General features: G+C 36.3%; 1 protein-coding gene across 8 annotated transcripts in view; it reads right to left on the bottom strand.

The window, feature by feature from the left end:
* ANKRD44 (ankyrin repeat domain 44) overlaps positions 1–12,521 on the bottom strand; it is a 151,848-nt gene that overhangs the window by 78,405 nt on the left and 60,922 nt on the right. For all 8 annotated transcript variants that reach the window (XM_081936488.1, XM_081936490.1, XM_081936486.1 and 5 more), the window contains exon 2: positions 10,426–10,509. In XM_081936488.1, the coding sequence (XP_081792614.1) occupies positions 10,426–10,509 (84 nt within the window). The remainder of the gene's footprint in view (positions 1–10,425; positions 10,510–12,521) is intronic.

The following is a 12,521-nucleotide window of genomic DNA, read 5'->3' on the forward strand; positions in this document are numbered from 1 at the left end:
TGCTTCTAGACCGCCCCCTCTCCCAAAAGGGACTCGGGGCGGTGTACAGTCCATGCAAAGAATATATCAAAATACAATAAATAGAAGAATTAAATATGTACAGTTAACTATGGAGGAGGTTAAAAATAGAATTAAAAAGAACTGTACAGTTAGCCAGTATATATAAATATAATTTTAAAACCCCTAAGACACACACAAATTAAATTAAAAACAATACCCCTAAAATAACCAGTTAATAGTACGTTTACCAGGAGGAACAGTTGTAATTATGCCAGGCCCGCTAATCGGAACAGGTGAGTCTTCAATTTTTGCCGGAAGGAGCGGAGGTCAGTGGTGGTTCTGATATCGGGGGGGAGGTCATTCCAGAGGGTTGGGCCCATCACAGAGAAGGCCCTACTCCTTGGTGTCACCCGTTGGCATTGCCTAGTGGACGGCACCAGGAGAAGCCCCTCCCTGTGTGAGCGAATTGGCCGCAGGGATGTATGTGGGAGGATGCGATCCCGCAAGTAACTAGGTCCTGTGCCATGGAGCGCTTTAAAGATGGTAATCAGGACCTTGAAACGCACCCGAAAAACCACAGGCAGCCAGTGCAGCTCGCGCAGGAGAGGTGTTACGTGGGAGTACCTAGTACTCCCCATCACAGCCCGCGCGGCTGCGTTCTGAACTAACTGCAGTCTCCGGGCGCGTCCCAAGGGCAGCCCCATGTAGAGAGCGTTGCAGTAGTCCAGGAGGGACGTCACCAGCGCATGAGTGACCGTGCGTAGGGCATCCCGGTCCAGTAGGGGGCGCAATATTATTACCAAATAATCAGCACCATAATGACAGCCTCCCTATGTATGGTACTGATATTTGTTACCCTACAGTACTGTCTTGAGGATCAAGAAAGACCTTCAGAAATTGCCTTATTATTTTATCAATGATGGATTATGCAAAGTGATATGGCATTGCTAGTGGGACAGGAGTGAGGAAGTTGGGTCTATGCAGCCAAACTTTAGAAAGTCAATTACTTCCCACCTTCCTTCCCCTTGGTTTATTAATTGAAATCAAATCAGTTTCCTTCCTTGGGCTCTGATATGTTGTTATACTGTTGGGACTTTATCTTTTGATGTAAAACAGTTAATTTGGGGGAAGATTAATCTGCAAATGAGACCACACAGTTGTAATTACTGCAGGTATATATTGTGTTCCTGATATCATTTTATCTGCTTAAGACTTTAAGTATAAAGATCAAAAACATGTAGTTTCTACTTTGGGGGCTAACTATGAATTCAAGTTGCCATCTGGATTTTAATTAGTTAATGATGGCTGATATCTCATGAAAGTTTAAGATTATTAAATACAAAAATGCACTTATTGTTTGAAGAGAATGTTAATTTTTCTTATAGAAACAACACATTTGCAAATTATGTAACAAAAACCAGCCAATGGAATGATATTTAAATTTATGAACTGCTACTTGAAAGTTTAAAAGAGAATAATATCTACTGTATGCATTGTTTACCATCCATTTTTTATTTCGTTCCCATTCTTTCTTGCACATTAAAAGTGTTAAAAAAACAGACTCCTTATTCTTATTATTTCATTTTTCCAAAATGATGTAACCACACAGTCCCACAAGAAGTTAGAATTTAGTTTGTGGCCCTTTTCCCTCTCTTGCAGGGAACATCTATTTGGATGCCACAAGAATTGTTTGGTGGGACTCAAGCTCGCCTATAGAGCAGCACCTTGATTGTTTAGTAAACCTGAGATGAAGCTCTAGGGTAGGGGTTTACACAGCTCCCACTATCCCCCCCCCCCCATTATGATACTTTGATTTCAGCTCTTTATTTCACTGGAACTATTTGTATCTAGGTCTGATTTCAATTCTCAGGGGAGAGAATTTAGGACTATTTTTTAAATTATTATTTTGCAAAATGCTACAAAGTATTTTGTGCATGGAGGTCAAATTTGGAAACAATGCTGTGTTTAAGTTATATCTATATCATGTTACTGGGGGTGGTAGCTTGAATTAATCTCAGATAAATTGGACTGAGTTGTAAATACTATCTTTTTAAAATAAGAAAGCACCTGCCTTATACTCTGCAAATAACAGGCATTTGTTGAACTAGGCAGCTACCGCATAAAATGAGCTAGTTATGTACATTTGGATCCAAATGAAACTGGTGTCTCTATGTGTGTTGTGGCCTTTCAAACTGCTATGAGATCTGTCTAATTCCCCTTCGGTCTTTGATCCCAAAACACCTATCCCTATAGTGCTAATACTACTAATAATTCATGTGTATTTCCACAGTGAGTGAGCAGCACACCAGTTTTACCATATTTATATACACTGGAATTTCTAAATGAGTGCTGTCTGCAGGTTTTGTCACCTATTTGGCCATACAGTTAGTCCTCGACTTACGACCACAATTGAGCCCAAACTTTATGTTGCTAAGTGAGACATTTAAGCTTTGTCCCTTTTTACGAACTTTCTTGCCTCAGTTGGTAAGTGAATCATCGTAGTTGCTAAGTTAGTGACATGGTTGTTAAGTGAATCTGGCTTTCCTATTGACTTTGCTTGTCAGAAGGTCGCACAAGGCTCTAGCACACTGCAACTGTCATAAATATTGAACCAGTTACCAATCATCTGAATTTTGATCACGTGACGTAGAGCCTTCCCCAGATTCTAGGACTGGCCCATGTTCCTCCCCAACCTTCTCATTATCTGAATTTGCTGCCAGCTACGCTGGCTGCTGGCGTGCCACAACAGTAAGTGTGAAAAAATTATTTATTTATTTATTTATTTATTTATTTATTTATTTCTTAGATTTTTAGACCGCCCCTCTCCCAGAAAGGGACTCGGGGCGGTGTACAGTCAATACAATAAAAATGATTGTGTCACTTTTTTCAGTGCTCTTGTAACTTTGAACGACCACTAAATGAACTGTTGTAAGTTGAAGACGCTCACATTTTCAGTTCTGGGTGAACCGGTTATTACATTATGTGATGCCCACCTCTGAATCCTATCCCTACAGGATCCTACCTCACCTTCAAGCGCCATGTTTTGTTTTTTTGTATGTTTGAAAAATACTAGAAGAAAACAGTGTTAGACGATACTAGTAAACAAGTATTTGTCAGTGGCTCCTAGCTCTAATACAGAACAAACTCCATTTATCCTGCCATTATTAAAGTATTTCATTATATGGTTTAAAAAAATAAGTCTAACTTTCTGAAATTATCTGTAAATATGTTACACTGCATCACTGTTGAACATCTATACCTTAATAAGTTAGGTATACCCTTAAATCTACCTTCTGGGGTGTCAGGCCTGCAGCCAGTTCCTTTTGGGATCTTTGGCCTGCAACACTAATATTCTATTCTACTATGCTGTTTCATTAGTGGGGAATTGGAAGGGGGAATAGTAAGGAGTAGAATGTGATGTTGTCAAAATAAAATTCCTTTCTAGAATCCAAGGTCATCTTTTGTCTCTACACCTCTGCATCTGACCGGAACTGGATGGTGGGAACTGACAGCATGGCAATGGAAGATTGGACATGTGATGGGCTTGTGGGTGTGGGGGCAGGATCTTGAACTTTCAACTGGTTGGGGGAAACCGGGAAGCTTTCATTCAGGTTTTCCCAGATGTGCCAACATGACTCTCTTAACAAATTGGAACTTTGAGCAATAGTTTGCCTTGGAGTCTGATTTAATTTTGGATGTTATTGGAACCCTGACATGGGGCTTTCTTGAATCACAGAGCTCAGAAATTACAAACGTAGCAATTAGCTAGAAACAGATATTCTGAGTTTCATTAAAGTTACAGCACTTTTACTATAGACCATATTTTAGGAATATGTGAACTTCCTAGATATAGTATTAAGTTCAAATAAAATTAAAAACACATCAAACAATCGAATATTTCCTCAAGTTGCACTTGACTCTTGATGATGGTATGCACATACCTTTGTATTTTCTTGCCAACAATATAGAAATGTTTTAGATTGCCTTCCTTCTAATTTCTTCCCAATCTAGCCTACAGAGCTGGCATTTCCTGATAATCTTTTATTAATCCTTATATTAATTACCGGTAGGCCTAATCCTACTTAGCTTTTTCACTATTAGTTAAAATAGGCCAGATATTCAAGAGTGAGTGGCAACTGGAGACCAATTTGCAATATGTAGAAGTTATCAAGTTCTATATCAAAAGGGCAGAAAAAAGAAATATCAGGGCTCGTATATTGAAGACATTTCCTTTATAAATATTTTGAAAGATTCTAGTTTACACAAATAATTGAATGAAAGTCAGTTGCAGAGGAAGGACAGCTTACATTAAAATAAGCATGGTATGTTTTAAACACAGATCTTAAACAAACTAAAAAAAAAGGATGGCCCAAAACAATAGCTACATTTACTTCATCCTTTAGTAAAAGTATTTTGCATTGTTGTATAAGCTTGTGCTAAAAAAAAACAGTAGACTGATACGTGAGTAAGATAACTTTTGCTGAGAAAACTGTAAGAACAATGAACAAAGGACAACTGTATGTGGATATTATTCAATCATTTAAACATATCTTCCTTTATCTAATTAAATCCAAATATGTTGGAGTAGAATATTGATCCATACAACTAAAGTGGAGAGCTTTAAATGGTTGTTGTCAGCCATTCAGTTGTGTCCAACCCACAACCACTATATGGGTCAACACCAGAGGTGTTATTCAGCTGGTTCTCTCCGGTTCAGTAGAATATCAGTAGAAGAGAATACAGCCAAAATAATTTTAGGGGCTGGATCATAGTTCCAAAACATGAAACCGACCTGCTCTAAATTCAGGACACAAAATGGCTCAATCTCAAAATTGGTCCGTCCATCTTAAAATATTGAAAAATAATCCTATAAACCCTTACACTAACTGCCAGTTTATGGCAGCTTCATATTCCCTGAGGCTCAGGATAACCGAATAAATCCTCATAAGATACAATGGATTTCAGACTGTGCAAAGAATAAATGAGAAAAATGACCTGTCAATATAAAAAATAATAATATTAATTATAGCCATGAAATATTGACTTTCAGTGAAATTTAGATATACAATAATGGGAACCAGCCAGGTCTCTAAACTATTGTTAGATTAAGCACATATATTTAAGCTGTATAAATTCAGTATGAGGAATTCTAAATCCTCTTATTCCCTGCGATATTTAGCCTATGAAACCATATGCATGAACACTGGGTTTACAATCAGAACCATAAGGTAAGACATACAGAGAGAAATCTTTGAGGGAAAAATAGAGCAATCAACATATTTGAATCAGCAAGAACAAGCCAAACCAAGTAAATTCATAATGAAACACTCTCTACATATAATCATACTGTATTTCTACACAAATTCACATTAGGAAAGGAAACAAATGTTGTATCTATTCTTTTTACGATATTATGCAGCAAAGATCATTATCACTGCAGGAAACCCAAAATCACACCTTACTGGTTTTGAGAATTACAACCTAACACCAGTCCTTCATCAGTAAAATGTAATATATTTTCATATAGGTTAAAACAGCAAACAGCATTGACTATGCTGTAAGAAAGAGACAATTAGAAAGCCCTAAAATAAATTACACATAATGGCCAGGATCACTCAAATAGAAGTCTTCTACACAAACAAACATACAGAATGTGATCCTCTACTCACACTTAAAGACAGAACAGCAGAGTTAGAAGGAATGTTGGAGGTCTTCTAGTCCAACCCCCTGCTTAGGCAGGAAACATCACTTCACCACTTCAAACAAATAGTTAAACCAATCTCTTCGGAAAAACTTCCAGTGTTGGAGCATTCACAATCTCTGGAAGCAAGTTGTTCCACTGATTAATTGTTCTGTCAGGAAATTTCTCCTTAGTTTTAAGTTGCTTCTCTCCTTCATTAGTTTCCACCCATTGCTTCTTGTCCTGCACTCAGGTGCCTGGAGAATAGTTTGACTGCCTCTTCTTTGTAGCAGCCCCTGAGATATTGTAACACTGCTATCATGTCTCCCCTAGTCCTTCTTTTCATCAAACTAGACATACCCAGTTCCAGCAACCGTTCTTTATATTTTTTTAGCCTCCAGTCGCCTAATCATCTTTGCTGCTTTTCTCTTAAAGTTAACGTTTTAGTATTGACTTAATTTGTGTTTAATATTAAATATTAGGTCCATGAGCTTTTGCAATCCCTAAGCAAACCTTAGCTGCTAATATATTCTTGCCTCCCCTCTGCTCCTATACATCTGGAAAGAGAAATGGATTCACCCCTCACAATAAGACCTAATGTGCTTTGTTTGGTTTTCAGGTATTCTGAACAAGGATGTCTGAACAATTTCTGATGTGGTTTATTCACCAATTCCTGCTTAAAATGTTTTTATTTTATTTATTAAATTTATATGCCATCCATCTCACTCTACAAAGCAACTCTGGGCAGCATATAAATAATAGTTCAGCATATTCTGTAAAGCCAATTTTACATATCAATTCCATTTTCCCTAACTTCTGAATTGCATGTTGCGGCTGTTGTTCAGTCAGTCAGTCAGTCAGTCAGTCAGTCAGTCAGTCAGTCAGTCTGTCTGTCAGTCAGCCAGTTGAGATTCTTCAAGCCCTGAAGGACTTCCTTTCCCCAGGATTGTCTGTCAGTAACTGCTTGATTTCTTGTAAGCTCCCACTTGTGTCATGAGTGATAGTATCTAAGCTCCTTATCTTTTGTAAGGCTCTTCTGATTGCTTCCAATTTTCCATGCATCTGCATCTTCTCCAATGATCCTTGTTTTCATGATATGTATCCAAGTTTTTAAAGTTTGAACTTCATTACTAGCACTTCCAGTGAGCGACCCAATTTCATTTCACCTTGTATTGAATTATTTGTTCATTTTGTGGTCCAAAGTATTCTGAAGAATTTTGTCTAGCATTACAGTTCAAAGGCATGCGTTTTTCTTCAGCCAGCCTTTCTGACAGTCCAGTTGTTATAGTCACATACTGCAATTAGAGAAACTATGACAGTAATAATTAGTGTGGCAGCTTTATAATTTCACATTTTGTCATTTTTTTTGCTCAAGTAGCAGATGTCTTTGCATTTCATAGCTTTAGTCACCAACCATGTAAAATTTTGAGCCCACTTTTTCATTGCTTCAACTTCACATTTTCTTGTTTCCATTGGATTGGCATTGTCTGACATAACCTTAAGGACTTTTTAAATATGAGATAATAGACCAACTCTTCTTTTACCCGTAATAATTTATAATTATTATAATTTAGTCTTCCTCACTTCTTGCTATCAAAGTGGTATCATTAAGATATCCAAGACTATTAATGTTTCTCCCAGCAATTTTAATTTAAATTCTCTTTCTCTCAGGACAGATTTTTAAAGATGTATTCTACAAATAAGTTAAATAAATATGATAATTACACAACCTTGACTCACTTCTTTCCTTATTGTGAACTATTTTGTGCTTTAAAATAAACTTAGGTTGTAAACTAAATCAGAATCACTGGCTTGTTAAGTAGGTAGTAGAGTCTGTTCTAAGCTCCTACTCCTAGTTCTTACTAATAAGAATGATAAGAAATTCAACTATCGTAAATATGCTATTGCTGTGCCAAACCTAACAAAAGAGAGATCATAGGAAACACACAAGACCTAAATATTGTTAGGCTGTGAAAGCTTAAGCTTATCTACAAATGTCCTATTATTTAAAGTTTAAAAAGTATATTTAGTATATGTTCATACAAAGAATAAAAGATACTTTAAATATAAGATGATGGTTTTATCTATTCATCCATCCATGTTTTAAAATTCTGTTTCATTTTATGCTATGTAGCAAAATTCTATTGTGTTTAATTGTGTTATTTTCATTATCTGCAGAAAGCCTATGTAATAAGAGTTTTATAGCCATTAAGAATTCATTGCCAAACCAAATCCTGAATCTTTCTCTTCACCCTGCTTTACAAATATCTAAAGTGAGAGAAAACATGCATGAACTCATCAAGGCTCATTTGCTTTATTCCAGATCAAGACTGGAGAACAACCTAGATGTTTAAATGCAAGCTAATCTTAATGACAAGCAATTACCTTTCTTATTTGCTCTTTCCTAAATAAAGAAACTTAAAAGAAAACCACCAAACTGCATCTTTTCAAGAAAGGCAACTCTTATCACTTTCAGTTGGAATCAACCCCCTCCCCAAGAACTGCTATGTAGCCTCATTATGAGGGGGGAGAGAAGCACATTCCAAGAATATACAATTCCAGCAGGGTCATCCAAGATGTGACAGTCATCCAAACTACCCATCTAACGCAAGCAGGTGCTTATATTGGTCAGCAGCTAAATGCAAAGATGCTGGAGGCAGAAGATCATTTTAATGATAAAGATGAAGACATCATTTCATATTGCAGTAGAGAAGACAGTGGTAAACTGTTCCTATTTTACCAATATTTTACAACAAGACCTTGTGAAAGGCAAATATAAAATGATTGGGTGATACTCATGACGGATGGTACTCAGCACGCTTCTGAGGAAGAACTGATGGGAAAGAACTAATGGGGATTATGACAAAGCTACATTAAAGCCTTTAGACCATCTAACTATTGATTTTGCCATACAGAACATCTTTATATGCAAATGGACATTACCAGATAGACTACATAGAGATATCAAATTGACTCTATTAATGGCACAAGGAAGTAGAAAACACTCATTTATAAGAGCAAGCACATGGTCAGGGGCTGATTGTGGAATAGATTACAAATTGCTCAAGTGAAAATTCCAAACTAAACTAAGGCAGCAGAAGAAAGCCAACCACCATCCATCTTGAACGTGCCCCCCCCCCATTACTTTCAAGGAGAACATCAAGAATCACTTTGAAATCCCAAACCTTCTAATAGGGAGCCAAAGGAATAGTAAAATAGACTTAAAGTTGTTAAGGATGAAAGAGAGACTATTAAAAAGTGGGGGGTGGGGGGAGGATAGTGGTAATGGGTGTGCTATTTGAAGACTTGAAGAACCAGGGTTGAGGATAGATCGTCCTGGATCTGACTTGATGGTAATTAATCCATGTAGTTTAAATCAATACTGTTAATAGAAGCTGTGTTTATCTTACATACAAAGTGACCCACAAATGTCTTTAAAGATCTGATACTTTTAATGTGTCACAAAGCCTTTGGATTTTTGTTAAATCCTACCCTGCCTGCCTTCTGGAATGTTTTCCTTACAGTATAATCTCATCATTTACACATCTTCATAATCTTATAAAGAAATGCCTTGAAAATGTTGAAATCTTAATAATAAACACACACAACCATATTTTCCCAGGCAGCAGCTACCTGTCTTTGAAATATCAGTATTTACTGTCTAACTGATGACTAACCACCCCACCGTACTGTTATTGTGGTGGATTACAAAAACAACATACTAAACAGCAATAAAATAGCACTTCCATGAAGAATGTAAGAAGAGAACCCAGGGGGGGCATCTTGATTGTATCTGTTCTGCCCAATTGAACTTCCATATCTGTAGGGAGAAAACTCTGGATCTTCACTTCAAGAGCCTCCCTGGTTACTTGTCATTAAATATTGATTGTGACATGAACTAACAGAGGAATCCCTAGTAAATTGTTGATTATAATCCTCTTGATTGTATCACCTGCTGATCTCTAATTCCTAAAACAAACCAAAGTGGAGGTGGGGAGAGGATCCATTCTATGTATTGTTGCATTGATACCACAAATTCTGCATAAAAAGAAACTGAAGATCCCATGTGGACTTGCAAGCTAAATCTGCCAAAAACAAGAGCATTAGAAACCTTCAGATAAAAATGTGTGTGTGTGTGTGTGTGTGTGTGTGTGTGTGTATGTGTGTGTGTATGTATGTATCTATCTATCTATCTATTATCTATCTATCTATCTATCTATCTATCTATCTATCTATCTATCTATCTATCTATCTATCTATCTATCCCCCCATCTTACCTCTTATATGTTATTCTACAGCAAGTAGTTAAAGCTGTCAGGCAGAAACATTTCTGATATACAACACAATTTAATTTGAATGTAACAACAATTATGGTCCAATGGGACATTTCTATTTCCATTATATTCATATGAGGACAGACTTGTGTGATCATAATTCTGAAGTCGTAGGCACAACTTAGATGAAGGGGGCAATAATGCTTGGTTCTATTTCCAAGCCAAAGGTACACCCGTCAGTATAGGAACACCTGCATGAGCCTAGCATGTACTAAATTAACAAAAAACAAGGATTATTTGTTGTAATTTACCAAATCACAATTGTACTTTAAAGGTAGGAGGCAGTATTCTGAAAAGTATTCTGAAAAATTATTGGCTTTGCTATGAATCTTATCTCACCTCCACCAGACATTTTCCTTCTATCGATGAAATACCAAAAGAATTAGAAAAGAAATGTATAAAGTTGCTTACCAAAGCATTAACATCTTCAGTTTTGTAGATTAATATACGTATCTCATCAGGATCGCCGTTGAAAATTGCTTGGACCAGCGGTGGCTAAGGAGATAAAAACAGGAGTGGGGTAGTGGTGGAAAGAGAGTGGTAAATGTTATTCCTCCCTACAATCAACAAAGATTCAAACCAATGCATACATAGAAACAACTGAACTGTCTTGCACATCCGCCTTTCATAGAATAAAAAAAGGCTCCTTAATGCAGCTGATGGTACAGTCCTAGAAATATAGACACATTCACCCTCTTACTTAAGAAAACTAATACAGGTAGTCCTTGAGTTACGACCACAATCAAGCCCAAAAATTATGTTGCTAAGTGAAACATTTGTTAAGTGAATTTGTCCCATTTTACAACTTTTCTTGCTACAGTTGTTAAGTGAATCATTGCATTTGTTAAGTTAGTAACATGGTTATTACTTGGCACCTGATTCATATTTATGAAGGTTGCAGTATCCTGACAAGCAAAATCAATGGGGACTGTTATTAACTGGATTCCCCATTGATTTTGCTTGTCAGAAGATCGCAAAAGCTGATCACATGACCCCAGGACACTGCAACCGTCATAAATATGAACCAGTGGCCAAGCATCTGAATTTTGATCACATGACCATGGGGTTGCTGAAATGGTTGTGTGAAAAATGGTCATGTCATTTTTTTCTCAGTTCTAACTTTGAACAGTCATTAAATGAACTGTTCTAAGTCAAAGACTACCTGTAATAATACAAATTATTTTGGTTCTCCAAATTCTACAAATAAGGTTACAAGTGTTATGTCAAGTTCATTCCAGAATATAAATAATGCATACTTGTACATACAAGTACTTTGAAATTGAGAAAGACAGGAGATTAAACTCAGTTCGATATCCTGTCATTAATTGTACTAAAGGATAGATATTTTAAAAAACCCAAATTTCTTAATTGTATCCATATTTTAGTGTCAGTAATATAAGGTAATATTTTTCAGATTCTATTTTTTCCAGATTCTGGGTTGAGACTACAGTTTTAGTTTTAAACAATATTATGGCTTTATCTTGGGGACTGTAGTTTTAAAATAAATATTTTGTTAACAATATTATATATCCATATTTAGGGTATCATCTGAAGTGATGTTATTTGACATGTTTTCTTTAAAAGACTTGGCTCTTTTTATGTTTTCTGACCAAAATTAACCATGCTTGTACAGAAATAAATAGAAGTTTCTTTTATGCTTCCTGCACTATTTTTAGGCAGAGACTTGGTTCCTAAATGGCTAATATCCATTTTTATTTTTATAACTAAACTGTTGACCTCAGGATCACTGTTTCCAGGTGAAAGAGAGGCCACTTCCTGAAATGCCCTGGAATCTGGCCATTTTCCTATCCTAGAAAATTACAACAAAATAACTTACATTTTCAAATGCATCAGATAGGGCTTTGACAACAAGCACTTAAAAATGTGTGTTATTCCTGGAAAGGAGAAATATCAAAAACCTATTCTGTTCTGAACCAATTACTTTGGAATGACATCCCCCGCCAAAAATCCCTTAGTTTGTAGCACTTCAAATGTATAGAGTTATACATTAAAATTAGATAACTATTCATTCAAAGAATGTTTTACATAAAATATGCAATACAAATAAAGGTGGAAAAAGTCAGAGCACAACAACAACAAAAGCTCCAGTAAAATTCAAAGACAAGAAAATGGGAAACAGAGGTCCCAAATCAGGTCTTTCTGCCTCCTTTCCAAAGTTTCATGGGACGTTTAAATAACAAAATAATTTTTACACCGTTTCTTCAACTTCTTTTAACCACACATATGCAAAACTATTAAAGGAGAAAATAGCTGAAGAATGTCTTTTAATTACTAGTGTCTTTCTGGATGCACCCTAAGATCAGGAATATCCAAGATGAATTGAGAAGAAATAGTAAATCAGCAGAAATAATTAGACTGTCCATTCACATAAATACAGATTAATAATTCGCATAGACATCCTAAAGATTAATTTCTTTTTTTTACCAAGCAGACACCCTTTCCCCATAGCATATACATGTCCTGGCATCATATTTTTTTCCTGAAAT

Source organism: Natrix helvetica, assembly GCF_964273705.1.
Source record: "Natrix helvetica genome assembly, chromosome: 1".
NCBI classification, from domain to species: domain Eukaryota; kingdom Metazoa; phylum Chordata; class Lepidosauria; order Squamata; family Natricidae; genus Natrix; species Natrix helvetica.